Source organism: Eubalaena glacialis, chromosome 3 (genome assembly GCF_028564815.1).
Source record: "Eubalaena glacialis isolate mEubGla1 chromosome 3, mEubGla1.1.hap2.+ XY, whole genome shotgun sequence".
NCBI lineage: Eukaryota > Metazoa > Chordata > Mammalia > Artiodactyla > Balaenidae > Eubalaena > Eubalaena glacialis.
Genome location: NC_083718.1, coordinates 44,660,485 through 44,679,290, shown reverse-complemented (window position 1 = coordinate 44,679,290; position 18,806 = coordinate 44,660,485). Strand labels below are relative to the sequence as shown.

Sequence of the window (18,806 nt, the reverse complement as noted above, 5' to 3'; positions counted from 1 at the left end):
AAAACTACAAATAGAACTACCATACGACCCAGCAATCCCACTACTGGGCATATACCCTGAGAAAACCATAATTCAGAAAGAGTCATGTACCAAAATATTCATTGCAGCTCTGTTTACAATAGCCAGGACATGGAAGCAACCTAGGTGTCCATCATCGGATGAATGGATAAAGAAGATGTGGCACATATATACAATGGAATATTACTCAGCCATAAAAAGAAATGAAATGGAGGTGTTTGTAATGAGGTGGATGGAGTTAGAGTCTGTCATACAGAGTGAAGTAAGTCAGAAAGAGAAAAACAAATACAGTATGCTAACACATATATATGGAATCTAAGGGAAAAAAAAAAAAAAAAAAAGAGGTCATGAAGAACCTAGTGGCAAGATGGGAATAAAGACACAGACCTACTAGAGAATGGACTTGAGGATATGGGGAGGGGGAGGGGTGAGATGTGACAGGGTGAGAGAGTGTCATGGACATATATACACTACCAAATGTAAAATAGATAACTAGTGGGAAGCAGCCGCATAGCACAGGGAGATCAGCTCGGTGCTTTGTGACCACCTAGAGGGGTGGGATAGGGAGGGTGGGAGGGAGGGAGATGCAAGAGGGAAGAGATATGGCAACATATGTATATGTGTAGCTGATTCACTTTGTTGTAAAGAAGCTAGCACACCATTGTAAAGCAATTATACTTCAATAAAGATGTTTAAAAAAAAAAAAAAAAATCCATCCAATGCTTGATTCCTTGCACAACATCCTCATCAATGATCCTTCAGCCTTTACTTGAGTATTTCTAATGACAAGAAACAAATAAGATATGAAGGAATCCAATCCACCTTTGGTCAATCCTAATTTTTGAAAGGTATCTGTAATCATTAGCCCAAAACTTAAAAATCTGTACTCATTTACTTCTAGTTGTATCCTTTGGGGGATATGAACAAAAAAGGCTTATCCCTCACTGCCTTTCTCCCAGGAAAGACAGATGCCCTATTTTGCCTAAGATGTCCTAGTTTGCATCTATTGCTCTGGCATACTTAATAACCCCTTTTACCCTCAAGATCTGAACAGAACATTATATATTCACTCTATCCTGTATAGCCCTCAAAAATATGAAGACCACACATTTTCATTAGGTTAACCTCATTTTTCAGCTCTTCTTTGTATGATACAATTTTGAGGGCCTTCACTAGCCTTATCATTCTTGCTTCTGAATGCATACCAGCTTATTGATATTCCAAGAGCTTAAGTTCCTTGTCCCATATATATATTAATGAAAGATTTTCTAATCCCAATTAAAGAACAGAAAGTCACTTACACCCCTTTGAATTCTAGACCAAGATACAGCATTGCAATTACTGTGCCTCTGGGTAAAGACATCTGAGTGTCTTGAACCATGATACTAGGTAGCAGTCTCACATTATACCAGTAGGTGTCACTCTATATATGATATATTTAAAGTTATTTAAGTCTCAATTTCATTCATTCAACAAATTTTTATTAAGCATACATTATGTGCCAGGCATGATTCTAGGTGCTATGAGATTATAGAGGTGAACAAGACACGATCTTATTTTCATGGAGCTTACAGGCTAGATATTAATGAACAAATCTGCTTTATTTACTTTATATATAAAAGTCTATAAAATTCTACTCCTAGAGAAATTTTATTTTCCTGAGTTATTAGATAATAACACTCAAAATAACTCATGAAGAACATATTAATGAAACAGAATCAGAGCGGTACAGGTGAGATTAATGTATCCAGTGTATTTTCTAGCTGTTTGAATTGATGCAACACTTCTCTTCCAAACTTCAAGTTTCTAAAACCCAAATTTTAGGTATCGCTCATTACAGTGGGGAGGAATTTATCTTAAAAAACAATTCAAAACTAACACAACATTGTAAAGCAATTATACTCCAATTAAAAAAAAATTCAAATTTTAAAAAAATCTACCTATTCATGTTTTTACAAAGGAGAGACTGGTATACAAATTTTTAAAGATTATTTGTAAAGCTTATTAATTCCCAAGTTCATATTTACTTGTTTCTACTTAGAAAAGTTAAAATGTCCCCTTCTAAATACCAACATACTCCCCAGGTTAATAAAAGAAAGACAGTAATGAATTATGCCTCAGCATAGAATTTAGGAATTCTTCCACTGTCAACATCCTTATTTGGATACATGTGAGACTCACAGCTATTATCAGGACTTAAAGGTGACCTACTCATGATTAGAGCAGAGCAATGAAAGGTCACACTTTGTCAAAATAAACAGATCTAAGAAAAGGAGGAGACACTGTACATCAAAAAAGTATATTTGCCTGCACAGAAATCCAAGAAACTTTCATTAATCCAAGAACTATTTAATTGCTATTTTACTTCTCTGTATTCTCAAACAGAATGTTCTCTAAACTGGAAAGGCTAGGAAAAACATGGTTAAGGAAATATTTCAGGCTCAAAAGTCCTACTGCTTAGAATTCTTTAACTTCAAAATTCAGTCAAATAAATCTATTTGAGAAAAATGATGCTTATAAGAATTTAATAAGACCTGAGAGCTTCATGTAATATCCAACCTACTGTTTATTTTGAAATACCTCAAACTCTTATTAGTTACTGTTCAAATTACCTGAAATATACTGCATATTGTTCAATTTTAGCATGGACTCACATGCATACTTTAGAACACAAGAAATACTCAATGAACATGAAGTTATAAATAAACACTAAGGTGCTTCATAAAACATGGTTAACATAAAAAAGATTAAATTAATTTATACCTAATATTAAGGCATTTTCTTTCACTTTGAAAGGTAAAGTGGTGGTTGACCAAATATATGTAAAACACGGTTTACTGTGTATGATTTTTAAATTACATTTGTAAACTCTCTGACAGGCTCAGTACTGTTAATGTCTGGCATATCTGAGATGTCACCAAATTTGGGGAAACTCAATGGCAGAGACCTCTGTTATCGCAGTACTTTTATTCCAAATATAAAAATGTGTGTGTGCAAAAGGGGGTTTAGTGTATTGGAAAAAGCACAGCTTTTGGTGTCACGACCATCTACGTTTGAATTTCAGTACCACCCTAAATAGCTATGTGACTTCTGGGCAAGTTACTTAAACTGTTCTAAGCATCGCTTTTCCACCAACATGCAAATAACAGGTTGGATAGGATTAATACATTGTTTATATTATATAAATGCCTAATACATGGTTTGATACATAGAAGGTACTCAAGAAATGGTATTTATTAGGAGAATGTCATTTTTTTTGACCATTAGATTGACTATACCAGTTAATGTTGAACAACTACTGACTCACTAGTTTTTATAACTATAACAGGTTTATAAAACCAAACCCCTTACTAGACTGAATGCCAACAAATAAGCACCTTCTCCTTTAACACAAGTATATTTTGCATGACCTTACATGAATTGCTTAGATAAAAGCTTTTTCTCTTCTCTTTTGTTATTTTAAAGTGCAGATGCATTTGAGTCATTTTCTCCTTTTGTTTCATATCCTTAAGATCCAAAGCTTCAAAGACATAATGTCAGCATGCATCGATTTATGACTGAACTCTTGAAGAGACACTGAAGAATTACCTTGTCAATCACCCCAAGGACTCTGAAGGCCTTCAGCTCCTCGGCAGGGCTCCTTAGGTTCCAAGGGGGCCTTGAACTTAGTGATCCTGGAGGCTAATGGAAGATATCAAAGATTATACATCAATCAGGGAGGTGCTTGAAGGAAGGCTGCCTGCTGAAGCAAATGCCAGGCCAAAGGAACTAAATTTATCATAAATCAGAGAATGGAAAGATGAAAGGAGGAAGTTTCTGTTTGTCTGTAATGTAAAATAAAAAAATAATAAAATCAAAAATGAAGAAAATCACAAATAAAAATCAAGAAAATAGTTGCAAGTAAATAAATCATAACACTGAAAACAAAATTTTAAAAAGAAAAATTAATGAGCTGATATAGTTTCCAGAGCACCAATGCAATTCAGAACTGTACAGCTGTAATGAAACTTTGTAACAAATGGCTAACTGAGCCAACAATCAATCACAGCCTTATATTTACCCCAGAAGGCTCAAGAGTAATTTAGAAGGAGGGGACTAAAACAAACGTAACAATAGATAAACTTGGGGAGGGAAGGAACATAAGTCATTTTCTCTCATCATAAAACTATAGTCCTTTAATGTTACTTTATAAATATATACTAGGTATGTTAGGGATTGGCAAATTCAAGTTCAATCAGAATTGCCAATAACGGTGAAAAATCAAGAAACTCTGTCATATAACCAATAATTATTAGAACTGAGATTGTGTAAGCCTAGAAAAGAGATGATTTACAGAAGAAAGAAAATATTTTTTAATATTTGAACATCTGTGATGTGGAAAACTTAGTCTGTTTGCCACAAAAAAAAGTCCAAAAAAGATCAGTGAATAAGGAAGGGATATTTCAGTACCACATACAATAAAAGAATAATCCTAACTTTCCATCCATTGGTCTTAGTTTTTCCCTATCAGTAAAGTAAAACATTAGACTAGATAAACTCTAAAGACATCTCCATTTGGCATTTACAACCAGAAAGTAATGCTTTATTAATCCTTATATTAAAATGGTGATGCTGCAAAGGATGACAGGACACACAAAGCCTTATTATACCCTCAAAGCAGACCTTTTTGTTGTTAAAAAATCTGTTAGAATATATAGGAAACATTTATCATCCCCATGAGTAGACGATATATATCCTGGTTAACCAAATGTCAGGATTACCAGAGTTACTGAGTTACATTTTTGATACTTCAAGTCCTAGTGCAGCTCAGCATCACTAGACAAGAAGCTCCTTGAGAACAGGAAGTATGCCTTATTCGTCTTTATATTCACAGTGCCTAGCATGTTGGTTGGAAGCAAAGAGAAAGAGCAGAAAAGAGAGGAAGGAGGAAGAGAGGAGGGTAACAAGTGAGGGAGGTTGCATAGACAAATTGGGTGTCTTTTACAAACAGGGAAAACTGTAACTTTGTGAAATTTTCTAAAAGCAGCGATCCTAATTGCTTTCAAAATAATTTCTTTTTGTTTTTAGTTTTAGTAAGCAAATACTAACTTCAATATGCCTAAAGAGGTGGTATTTAATTTTTTTTTAAAAAGACAACTTTTTATTTTTTAAAGAGACTTAACTTGAGAATGCTGGTGACAGTGGCAACTGGACAGGATGATAATAATCTTTTCTTTCTTTTAAAGTACATTGCTCTTTTTTTATGTTTTTTTTTAAATTTATTTTATTTTATTTATTTATTTTTGGCTGTGTTGGGTCTTTGTTGCTGCGTGCGGGCTTTCTCTAGTTGCGGTGAGCAGGGGCTACCCTTCATTGCGGTGTGCGAGCTTCTCATTGCGGTGACTTCTCTTGTTGCGGAACACAGGCTCCAGGCGCGCAGGCTTCAGTAGTTGTGGCATGCGGGCTCAGTAGTTGTGGCTCGCGAGCTCTAGAGCTCAGGCTCAGTAGTTGTGGCGCACGGGCTTAGTTGCTCTGCAGCATGTGGGATCTTCCCGGACAAGGACTTGAACCCGTGTCGTCTGCATTGGCAGGTGGATTCTTAACCACTATGCCATGAGGGAAGCCCGATAATAATCTTTTTAAATCTATTTGATTTCTACTTCTAGGATATGTTTCCAAAAAATTCCTTTTTAATCTCACTTTATTAGGTGCTGAGCTAGATGACATAAAACAAAGATACATCTCTGCTTCCCTAAAATCCAAGGGGAATTTTTAAGGACAGAAAAACATTTAGCAGAGTATTTTAATAGACATATAACAGAAATAGCCTCTTCTCTCTTAATCTATATTATTTTATCTTCATACGTCACCCTGGCCTGAGTGTAGTACTTACAAGAAGTTATTATTATAATCCCCATTTTACAGATAAATAAAAGGAAGTTCAGAATGGTTGGGTGTTTACCATCAGAAAGAGCAGTGAAAGATCCTAGGCTAGACCCCAACTCCTTACTCTATTGCTTGCAGTCCTTCTGCTACACAACACATTCTGATAATTAAGAATTCACCTCCCCCTACTCTATTACCAAGTAAGAAATCACTGCTTGTGATTTTGGTGAAAGGAATGATTAGGAAAAGTTATAGGAGGAAAAAGAACACTTTAAGTGATAACTTATCCATTACATTCATCTTTGAAAATACGGCCAAACACGTCCAACATCCCTATCTCCTACTTATCCCTTTTATTCAGTGATGTCATTCGATCTTTCAGTTTCCAAAGAAAGTTATCAGTTCACTTTAGCAATCTCAACAGCAAAGACAGCAAACCACAAAATCTCTACTGTGCCTTTCAATGAATTACTGTGTGCCCACTATGTGCATGATAACTGAAAGGGATATAAATCATCAAAAGACACCGTCCCAGGACTTCCCTGGTGGTCCAGCAGTTAAGACTCTGCGCTCCCAATGCAGGGGGCTCGGGTTCAATCCCTGGTCAGGGAACTAGATCCCGCATGCTGCAACTAAGAGCCCACATGCCGCAACTAAAGACCCCGTACGCCGCAACTAAAGATCCCGTACGCCGCAACTAAAGATCCCGTACGCTGCAACTAAGACATGGCACAGCCAAATAAATAAATATTAAAAAAAAAAAAAAAAGACATGGTCCCTAGCTTCAAGAAGTTTACAACTCACCTGAGGAGATAAGCCAAATACATGAAAAGTTAAGTAACAATAAGACATTTTTAAAAAACATAAGACAATAGAGATAAGTCACTAGTTTATCACATGTATGATAAACTGTGGTCTCAGGAAGAAGTGGAATCAAAGGGGATTTTAAATGTTATGTAGGAATTAGGTTAGGAAAGGGTATTATACATAAGATTGGGGGGAAAAAAGCTCTCTTGGTGGGGAAAAAAATGTTCAAATTGTAGAACAAAGGAAAATAAAATTGCACTTTTAAGGTTGGTCAGTTTTATTGACTTTAACAGGCCTTGAATGCCAGGGGAAAAAGTCTGGACTATGTTTTCCAGACTCTAGAAAACAAGTTTTTGTATGAGAAACAACCCAAAGAAAACAGTGATTTAGTAAGGTTACTTTTGCAAAGACGGGAATGGTGAAATTGTAATGGGGAAAGACCAAAGGCAAATTGATCATTCAAGTTCTCTTTCTACTTTAACCATCTATAAAAGTTTAAGATCAGAGAAATGAACAAAGAAAGATCATGAAATAAAACCATCAATAAAAAATCCTGTATTTCTGATATGCAGTGTTTAAATTGGGTAGAATCCCTATAGATCTATTCCTTTTTTAGATGGCAAAAGGAAACATAAATCCACAGAATTTTAAGAAAAGAAAGAGACCGAGATCAAGTCCAACAATTTTTTTTTTTTCAGATGAAAAAACTGAAAAGCAGCAAGGTTAAGCAATTTGTCTAAGATGACAAAACTAGGTAATAGATAAGAGGGGATTAAATCTTATTTATAAAATAATATAACATTGTTTAGGAAAACTTCAGCCAATGCTATTGGGGCAGGGTGGGGTGGAAATATTTCTAGGCAACATGGCTGATTTCCTTAAAGAAAAAAGTAAAAATTTCACTTATTTGTATTGGCTACTATATCAGAAGATGCCTAGAGAAGCAAGGAGTTCAAAACTTAAATACAGAGGGTGAGGAGAAGGGAAAGGCAAGAATATATGATAATCCAACAACCTTCAAAACCAAAGATGGCCAAGTATATTTCACTCAACTGCTCAAGCCAATGGCAGACTTTATTAGTCCCACACTCTGTCTTGCAATACAGCCACTACCAGTGGACTAGAGTTAGCACACTAGTAAAACCTATTTACTATTCCTGTTCAACATTGTCTAAATAGTTAAGTGAACCTTACCTTTGTTTTCATTTTTGGGGTTTTTTAAAGCTGTTGTTTATCCTGCCCAGAGTCTCTTTCACTCGATATTATTACCTTTTCTCAATGAGAGCTATCTCAATTCTTACCAATCTGTTAGTAAGGTACTTTTCAAACTTTAACATGCATGCACATCACCTGAGGACCTTGTAAAAATGGAGATTCGGATTCAGTCAGTCTTTGGTGGAGCCTAAGATTCTGCATTTCCAAGAAGCTACCAGGTGATGCTGTGCTGCTGGTCCACCAACCACATGTGGAGTAGGGTTAGCTACTCATCCTTAAATAACCTGAGAGTAAGTCAGCATTATTTGGGAGGGAACAAGCAATCAAGGACAAAAGGAAAGCTCTACAAAGAACATATCAAGAATCCACGCTCTGAACCATGATAGCTAACTACACTAGTTTCTGAACTTGGCTTCATCTGTAGATTTTTGGCTTTGCCGAGACTTTCATTGGCAACCTATTAACCCTCAATACTCAGTTTCCTAAAAAAGTCTCTCTTACATCACATTTCAAGCACAACTCTTGACTGCAGTCCTATTACTGATTTGGAATGCACCTGATTTCTATCTTTGCTTTGCCCATGTCTCACTAAGGGTGACACAACACTCATTTTAAAATATTTGCTAAAGAAGAATTGAGAAATACCAATAATACCAGTAAATAAAATGCACAACAGAGAAATATTTTCAATATTATAGCAACTATACTCAAAATCCACAAAATATTCAGGAAAGCCATACATTCTATAGTCGTCCCTCAGTATACACAGGGGATTGGTTCCAGGATCCCCACGAATACCAAAATCCGCAGATGCTCGAGTCCCTTATTTAAAATGGTGTAGTATTTACATATAACCTACACACATCCTCCCATATACTTTAAGTCATCTCTAAACTACTTATAATACCTAATGCAATGTAAATGCTATGTCAATAGTTGACAACAGGTGCCAAATTCAAGTTTTGTTTCTTAGAACTTTCTAGAATTTTTTCTCCCCAAATATTTTTGATCTGCAGTTGGTTTAATCCACAAATGTGGAACCCATGGGTACAGAGGGCCAATTGTATTTTCATTCGTACCTTGTAATTGCAAACAAAAAAAGGTATTCGTGCTTTAAAAACTACACAATCCTTTATGTCCTAAACTTAGACCATTTACTGTCTTTTTCTAAATTTCATTGATCTTAAGTTTTAAATGCCTAGAGCTAAAAACAGCAAATAAGCTATTTCAAGTCTTTTCCAGAGAAATCCCCTCTAATACCAATTCTTAAATCATTCAAAGTCACCAACAATTAAAAAAAAAAAAAGGAAAAGAAATCCATGCCCTTTAGTTAAAACTGCACCTTTAGTTCAAATAAAGCTCATTTCCTTTTTTTCTCAGACTTGCTCCTTAAGTTTCCTCGGAGCCTTTTAGTAATGAAGTAATGACGAAAAGAAAGAGTAGGAGAGTACTTTTGCTCCTTTCTGTCCTTTTTTGAAAAGGATATTATCACCAACGACGGGGAAATTCGGAACTTTTTTATTTACCACATAAGAGTCTCAAATAAACTCAATGAAGCAAAAGCTTGAACTACCACAGAAAACTCAGGTAAAGTGAGTCATGACCTAGACTGCACCAAAGGGAAAAACAGTAATCAACAAAAAATTTCAAACCCAAAAAGGATTCCTTTATTTTCTTAATCAACCAGACAAGAAAGAAATATTTGCACATGTATTCAAGAAAGAAATAATATCTGCTCTGCACAGAATTTAAGATTTGCTAAAAATCATTTATATCATTCTCTCATTGTGTTGGTTGAAACTATTGCCCAAAGATGGTTAAAGAAGAGAAATAATAAATTCACCAAGCTCATCCAGAACCTCTAGAAGACATTTAAGTTAAATTACAGATAAAAAATAATCAACCATATCTCTGACCTAAATAAGGGCCAGATTTAATAGAGTAAAATACAAAAGTGAAAATAAAAAGCAAATCCTTACCCTAAAAGAAAAACATCTTGCTCTATCAAGAAAAACTCTTCTCTAACCTCTTTGCCTAAGAACTGAAAAAAAATCCTAGCATATCAAATCTGATTCACTAGGTACCCTTTTTTAACCCTTCCTGATACAAGTTTCCATTATTCTACATGGCTCTTACAATCCTCTCTAACTTTTGTTTCCTCAATTACATACATATTTTGGGTCCTCAATTATGCTTTAGGGTTTGCAAGAGCAGAGACTGTGTCATATCTTTAATGTAACTCCAAAGTATATCTAGTTTGATACTGTATACACGCAGAGTCATAACAGATGCTTAATGAATTTATATAAATCTAATACAATCAGCTTTCCTACACTAGATCTCTTTTATTTTCATTTGAAGCTATGCTTGAAGGAAAATTCTGACTGCTATACTTCATGGTTCCTTTCTCCAAGTCAAAAGCTATACAGCAGGCTTTATATATTTATTTGCCTAATAAGTTATTGCTCCATAAAATGATTGTGGGGAACTGTAACAGCAGATGCATAAATAGGGAGTTTGAATGAGTAAGTATAAGTAGAACATTCAAAGTTAACATTAATAGAAAGAACAGAATACTGCTGACTTTGACTCCCTAAAACTTTTAGAATACAGTTATCCCTTGAATAACACGGGGTTGGGGTGCCAACCCTCCCCACAGTTGAAAATCCTAATATAACTTACAGTAGCCCTCTGTATCCACAATTCCTCCTGTATCCATGGATTCAACCAACTTCAGATTGTGTAGTACTGCAGTATTTACTGCTGAAAGAAATCCACGTGTAAGTGAACCCGCACTGTTCAAACCCATGTTGTTCAAGGATCAATTGTATTTATATACAAGATGGATTTAGTAAAAGTTCATAGAGGCGCACCTTATTTAATACATTTATGAGTATCCCCAAAAATGGATGGAGAATATACACACCAGGATAGCACACAGGGTAGGTTGCCAACTCCACAGAAAATAAGAATTAGATTCAAAGTAATGTTTAGATAAATATTCCATTTAAAAATGATAAAATTCAGGGACTTCCCTGGTGGCGCAGTGGTTAAGAATCTGCCTGCCAATGCAGGGGACATGGGTTCGATCCCTGATCCGGGAAGATTCCACATGCCGCAGAGCAACTAAGCCCGTGCGCCACAACTACTGAGCCCGCGTGCCACAACTACTGAAGCCCGCGCACCTAGAGCCCGTGCTCCGCAACAAGAGAAGCCACCGCAAGGAGAAGCCCGCGCACCAGAACGAAAAGTAACACGCGCTTGCCGCAGCTAGAGAAAGCCCATGTGCAGCAGCGAAGACCCAACGCAGCCAAAAATAAATAAATAAAAAATAAATAAATTTATTTTTAAAAAAGATAAAATAAAAAGATAAAACTCAATCCTGCCATTTGCAAAATGAATGGACCTAGAGGGTATTCGGCTAAGTGTCAGGGAAAAACAAATATTGTATGATTCCACTTACATGTGGAATCTAAAAGACAAAACAAATGAATAAACATAACAAAACAGAAACAGACTCATAAATACAGAGAACAGACTGGTGGTTGCCAGAGCAGGGAGGGGGCGTGAGTGAAATAGGTGAGGGAGATTAAGAGGTACAAACTTCCAGTTACAAAGTAAATAAGTCAGCATAAGGAATATAGTCAATAGTATTGTAATAACTTTATATGGTAACAGATGATAACTAGACTTACCATGGTGATCGTTTTGTAACGTATAAAAATACTGAATCACTATGTTGTACATCTGAAACTAATATAATATTATAAGTCAATTATACTTCAATAAAAATAAATAGTTTTTAATTTTAAAAATTAAAAATAAAATTCAATAGTGAAGCATTAAAGGAAATAATATAATTGAAACAATGATGAAAGAAAACAGGAAAAGATTAGCAAACAGAATACAGAGAGTCACAGTAATTAACAATCTGAAAATGAGTCAGCAGCTATCTTACTTAAATACATTTATTATGTTAGAACAAGTAACAAAAGTATATTACTTCCAAGTTGGAATATATGCTTTTGTTCTAAAAAGATTGACCAAATGCTTAACAACAAAAATTCTTATACTAATAAGTACAGTTCTGATAACTGTATGCTTTAAAAGGTCACACAGAAAATGAAAAGGGCTCAGAAAAGCAGCAAAAAAAGTTTTAGTTGTCCAATGAACCAAGATTAAATAATGGACTATTTTTAAACTAGAAAATTGAGACATTTTATAATTTTCAGAAAGTATAAAAAGCATTTAAAAATGTGGGAAAAGATATATAAAGCAATATATGAGGGGAGATGAAAAATGGGGCTAATGCTTATTAAGCTAGTCTTAAAAGCTTGGCTTACAGGCTGGTCTTTTTATGAGGTAGGCACTTGAATGTTTACGTGTGTGTGTGCGCATGCATCCACATATGAGTGATTTTTTTAACTCATTTAATCCTAACTACAACCTAGCAATGAATTACTATTATCCTCATTATTCAGATGTAGAAACTGAAGCTAAGAGGTGGAGTTAAGTATCTTGTCCAATCTTCCATGGCTTCAAGGGACAGAGTTGAGACGTGAACAAGCCTGCCTGCCTCTTAGATCAATTAAGAAAATAAACACTTTCTCCCACCTCTAGAAGGTAACTCTCAAATTGCATCAGAAAAAAAAACTTAGTTTAATATAAAGAAAAAAAGAAAAAAACAGAAAAATTTCTTCCAGAAATTTGCCAAATCCAGATGGACATAACATAAAAACAATAATGATAAACAAAAATGTTTCTAATGTTTTAAACATTCACCTGCTTTCCAGACAAGACTAGGGGTAGCCCCAAATAACCTATATATCCCTGTTAGAATTATACCTTTATAATTCTAGGTGATCTATAGCTGCTACTTGTAGGACTTATGCTTAAATAATTAGTTTTACCATGAATCAATAAACGGTGCAGGAATGGTATAAGAATCATAACTTAACTTTAAAATTTTCAAATAAAATTCAGTATAAATTACTGTCATTCTACACACGGTGATATTAGGTATGGAGTAAAGAATAAAGGGCCGAGAAAGAGAAGGAGAAAGTGAGTCCCATTTTATTCCACTTTTGGTGGTTTGCTTTAATGCTTTTCTTCCCGCCAACACCTTGTAAGAAAATCACTGATAAAATTCCAAAGACCAAAATGCTCAAACATTCTAGTTAGAAATAAAACTGATAGACAAAACAGCAAAAATGGCTAAAGAAAATACAAAATGAAACATAAGACATACCTGAGATACATCATCAAGTTGAGGTTTCACATAAAGGCTAGAGAGACTCTCTGCTCGCATGAGATATTCTGCGGTTCTTCTCTTCACAGCTTCTCGACGAGTAGGGCTTGACTCTCCTAAAAGGAAAAAACAAGTCAGGACATGTGAAAAATAAATAAACTTTCTTTTATCCAAACTGTAACTTCCTTTTACCCAATTTACCACTTGTTCACACTTCTAACTGAAAAGAAGAGAGAAATCAAAATTGGAACAGACATCAAAGTTATTAATATCAGCAAGGTCTAAATATTACCCAGATGAATTTCATTTATCTAAATTCTGAAACGCCCCTATTTAAATATGTATAGAGAACTTGATGTATTTTATAAGAGGAGCCGATATATAAAGAATGTAATGTAAAAAGGTCTGTGGACAAGAGACTAGCCTAGTCCAAACAGTATACGGTTGTCCAACTCAACAAATAGGACTAAATGCAAGAGACATTTAATAAAAGCTGTGACATGGATGTGATAGGCTATAAAAGTACCACCAAACTGGAGAATAAAATTATTTAGGGTAACTCTAAATTCACTCTGATTTTTGTAAGCATCAGGGTTTATTCATTAATAACAAACTGTCACCCACCTTACAACTGAAAACAATAATGTGATTTAAATCCTTGTAATATATTATGTGAAAATGAACAAGGATCATTTACCCTGTCTGGCTCTCAGTTTCCCTAAGGAAAGGGTATTCAAAGTGGCCTCTAAGAACTCAAGATCTCAAAAAGGAGGTGTTACACTCCTGGATCTCTCCTTTCCAGAGTGGGATGATCCTATGCTTTTACCCATTTTATATATATACTCGACTATAATATAACATTTCATTTGAAGAAAGGATTCCATGGCTGAAAGTCAAAAAGTCTGAAACCACTGTACTATATGATATCTAAGGTTCCTTTCATAAATAATATTCAATACTATTCATGACTCATTTTTATCAAAGCACTTAATACACAGTACTGTTTTTATAATTCACCCTATGCATCTTCTGAATGAAGTTAACCAAAATGTAAGTATCACACAGTGGAAAGTACCCTGGATTACATGCCAGAAACCCTGGTTATCTGAATTCTGGCTCTGCCTCTCGTTAGTCATGTGTCCGATAAGTCATCTCAACTCTGTGAACCTCTTCCTCATTCTCTAAAATGGAAATATATACCTCAAATGACTGTAGAGATTAAAGGAGACAACATACATAAAAGGTACTACAACAGAGCCAGTGCTATAGGAAGCAATAAGTTGTAAAGGTTTTCAATCTTGGTTTTTCTATCAAAACCAAATCCTACATAATAATGTCACCTGGTTTGCTGAATTAGAAGTGAACTGAATTACAATGAAGCAGATATTTTCCCCCAAAAGATTACAGGTGGAAAAACCTCTTCTTATTTCTGCCTGGAACAACATCTTCTATTTCTTCTGGGAAATGCCCCTTTCTCCTCCCCTTCATACTCCTCCACCTCTTCCCCCAACCACTACCAACCCTTAACAACGTGGTTTGAATGAAAGCTGCTACCTTACTTCACATCTCAGCCCCTCTAGTCACTACTTGTCAGCCAAGGGTGAGCCTCCCTGTCACAGCAGGGCCAACCATAGAACCCCATCCTCTTGGCCACAGTTGGAGAAGGGAGAAATTGGCCCAACACAAACTGGACCAATCAGTCCTTCTGTGTTATTGACGCTGGAAGTAAGAGAGTGGGAACTGCCAGCAGCCATAGTTTCTGCCACAGCAAAAAAAGAGACACAAATATGAGAGACCAAAAAAGAAAACCTAATGTGACTGGGGTCCCTGATTTCAGTTGAACCTACAATCCTGCCATTTGTTGCCTAAGGTAGTGGATTTTGCCACATGTAAACCAAAGAACCCTGAATGAATACAGACCTCTAAGAAAAAGTGCAGGGACTTCCCTGGTGGTCCAGTGGCTAAGACTGCACTCCCAATGCAGGGGGCCTAGGTTCAATCCCTGGTCAGGGAACTAGATCCCACATGCCGCAACTAAGAGTTCACATGCCACAACTAAAGATCCCACATACCACAACGAAGATCCTGCATGCCACAACTAAGACCCAGCGCAGCCTAATAAATAAATAAATATTTTTTAAAAAGAAAAAATGCAACAAAGTTGGGATTGCAATTTTGCTTAAATACCTTTCCTTTCACAGCTTTTATCTTACAATTCCATCTCTTCTCTCCTTTATGAGTAGTAATTCACAAATATAACTGGTCTTGGTGAGGGATGAGGATCTCTACTGCCTTTTAACTGTGGAACAATCTATATTTATTAACTCTCCAACCTCTCAAACCTCAAATAAAATGTCAGTATGCTTCCTGCCTCTGTCCTTAAAATTTACTTAATTTCTAAACCCAAGGTTTTTATTTTTACTCGGTTGAAAAATGGATATAATCTGTGAAAATCACCTAACTATAACATATTTTGAAGATAAAATGTGCCACATAAATAAGGAACATTCACTACTTCGACACACTGCTTGTTCTTAGTTTTGAGCTTATTGCTCACAGACTCCAACTGCTACTCCCATTATCATTAGCTCTTCTCATTGCAGGTTATACCTTTCAAGCCCTAATTTAAACCCCCATTTAGAATTTTTGGTTCTTCTTGGGCTCAACTCTAATAGAAACTACGACAATTTAGTTTTTTTTTTCTATTTAATTCAGTGTCATTAAGCTTTAATAAAACTTCAAATTTTTCTTTTTTCAAAAAAATCAACTTGAAATTCAGAAATGTCAATTATAAAACACCTAATTAAAGCTAGAGTTAAAATCATATTTTGTAATCGCTGCTTTTTAAACTTTTGGTACTTCTGTTGCTTTCGAGGCAGTCACCATAGTAACAGAGAAACAAGAACCGGAAGCCAGCAGCTGAAATGGACTCCTGCTGATGACAGTGGTTCCGCTTCCATGGAAACAACAACGAAGTGATGGAAATACTGGAAGGCTTTTTAAATGTAACCTTAAATATACATACTATGCCTCCTTCCTTATCAGCCCCTTAAAAGTAGGTCACAAGCACTGCTGATCAATAGCAGCAGCCAAGGATGAAAACCACCTCTTGCAGATTTCTGCTGCAGGATACTTACTGAGGTTTTTGAGTACCAGAAAGAAAAGATTCATCTATCGATTTCCAGAATAATTCCAAGTAATCAACTTATTCATAAATATGACTTTAAACAGATTTTACTTGATCAAAATTTTTGACTCTAACCTTCTTAATTTCTTAATCTTCATTTTAAGACACACACGCAGCATATAATGATTATTTTTCAAGGAAACTAGGTTACCTGGAATTCAACTTTTAATCCCATATTAGGTCATGTAGCTATTATTTCTTCAGTAATATATCTAGGTAGACACTTAATAAATGCTTTTAAAAATGGATATGTATTTAACATTCTACCTAGGGACCTCCCTGGTGGTCCAGTGGTTAAGACTTCGCCTTCCAATGCAGGGGGTGTAGGTTCGATCCCTGGTCGGGAAGCTAATATCCCACATGCCTCAGGGCCAAAAGCCAAAACATAAAACAGAAGCAATATCGTAATAAACTCAATAAAGACTTTAAAAATGGTCCACATCAAAAAATATTTTAAAAAAATAAAAATTCTATCTGAAGATAAACCAATACCTTCAATAAGTTCTCTACATTTCTGTTAATCATTCAGACAGAACAAGAATTTCCACTGTGCTTTGGCATTCAAAAGAGAAAAACTGCTTCCATTATTTATTTACTAACCTTTATGTCAAAAAGTTCTGGTGTACCATAAAAGATGTCTTATATTTATATATTGTGTCAACCCATATTTCTTTACCTCAGATCAAGAGAAAGAACAGAATTAGGATGATTATAAAGCGTGATTCATGAAAGAAGAGAGTGTAGCTGAACAGAAATAAGCAATTTCAAAGTCGTCATTGAAAATTTTAGAAAAGTGCTATCCAGCAGTCCAGAGCACCAACCCTGACTCAATTTACTAAGATAAATTATTATAGAAGGCACAATCTATAGATAATAGAATTGTGAAATTCTAATTTACCCAAGAGATCATCACCATTTGGTACTCCTTCACTATATCAAATTCCTTTAATATATTACCTTCCTTTTATAACTAAGGAAATTGAGGCTCAGGGATGTGAAATGCCTTTCTCAGTCACAAAGTTAAATAAGAGCCTAAACCTAAACCAGATCTTATGCTACCACACTTCAGGTAACTGAATTTGAATTAGATTATTCTACTGTTACTGAGAAGAGCAAGAAAAATACAGAGCACAGGACAAGTACAAGCGAGCACGGGAACAAAGATGAAGAGAAAATAAAGGTAAGGAGTTGAGGCAGGAGCCTATCAGACAAGATAGAGTAGAATCAGAGAGAAGGAAAGACTGAAGAAGATAGACAGGCACACGAGAAAATCAGAGCTATGAAGAGGTATAAATTTCACACTATGTAAAAGAGAATGGGCCTCTCTGAGAAAAACTGGGCTCTCAAACATCCTTGTAACCCAAGGATTTCCTTGGAAAACAAAGGTCCTTATTCATTTACCCATTAAAAAAAAAAAAAAGGCATTTTTATTCACAGAAATAATGAAAATCAGTTTCACAAACTAGAATAAAAAGTTAATTCTTCCAATTCTGTTATTCTACCCTTAGTCACTAAAAAGAATATAGCTACTGCCTCATCATTGATTCAACAAAAGAAAAGCAATGTTAAAGGAAGAACTGGCTACGTCAGACTTCTTGAAAGCCAGTATGTCTACGTTTGTACTTTATGGGAAATTTTAAGGGATTTTCAAGAGTATTTTGACCATACTTAATTGTCTCCACATGCACAGAATTTAATCCCCATGTAAGACTCTACTTAGTCACATCTTATATTTCTATCTCTACTCCACACTCTCCAATAGGCCCTATGTCACTTTACTCTTGGTCCAGCAATGCTTGGTTTTCATTCAGATTTATCACATTAGAAAGAACATCCAAATCAACCTGGGTTTGCTGGGATAAGTTTTTGTTTGTTGGTGCATCCTTTTTTTTTTTTTTTAAACAACTTCAGTCACATAAAAGAATATGCCTGTTTGAGATGGCCTTGGTGGTTAGAGTTTTTTTTTAAGTGCTGATTTATTATATTCAATGGGTTTTTTGTTCCTTTCAGGTAAAGCCTACCATTTCTGACTTATGCTAAGTGCTCTGACAACAAAAGGCAACCTTGAGAAGAACTGTAATTTACGGTTCTACACATCACCCACAAATCTAGAGCCATCAGCCTTTCCGTGAATAACAAACCTGGTCAGTCAGGGAATCTGCTTCCCATTTGCACTTAACCAACCCCTTATTAATGTTTTTGCTAAACTAAGTGTTATGTGAACCCTAGAAGTTCAAAGAGTCACCAAAGAATAGTAAAAGCAATAGTCACAATAATATTTGTGCCCAGGCATTGCCTCAACTATAATTGCTTTCAATGTTGTTTAAGCAGTTTTTCTGCCATTAAAAAAAGAAACAAACAGGCCAAAATGGAGCCACTAAGCCCATGTCACCAAACTTTAGAATACCTAACTTAATCACAGTTTCAACCTTCCCCAGGGCTGGAGTCTTAACCAGTCAGTCTGGA

The 18,806-nt window shown here is 35.4% G+C and overlaps 1 protein-coding gene across 4 annotated transcripts in view; it reads right to left on the bottom strand.

The window, feature by feature from the left end:
• The window catches only part of RPS6KC1 (ribosomal protein S6 kinase C1), a 212,376-nt gene that overhangs the window by 78,675 nt on the left and 114,895 nt on the right, over positions 1-18,806 (bottom strand). For 2 of the 4 annotated variants that reach the window (XM_061185594.1, XM_061185595.1), the window contains exons 7-8: positions 13,154-13,269; positions 3,607-3,699 (exon numbers count right to left, since the gene is read on the bottom strand). In XM_061185594.1, the coding sequence (XP_061041577.1) occupies positions 3,607-3,699; positions 13,154-13,269 (209 nt within the window). Of the gene's footprint in view, positions 1-3,606; positions 3,700-11,600; positions 11,655-13,153; positions 13,270-18,806 lie in introns of those variants that run through there. The other 2 variants (XM_061185596.1, XM_061185597.1) reach the window with 2 other exon arrangements.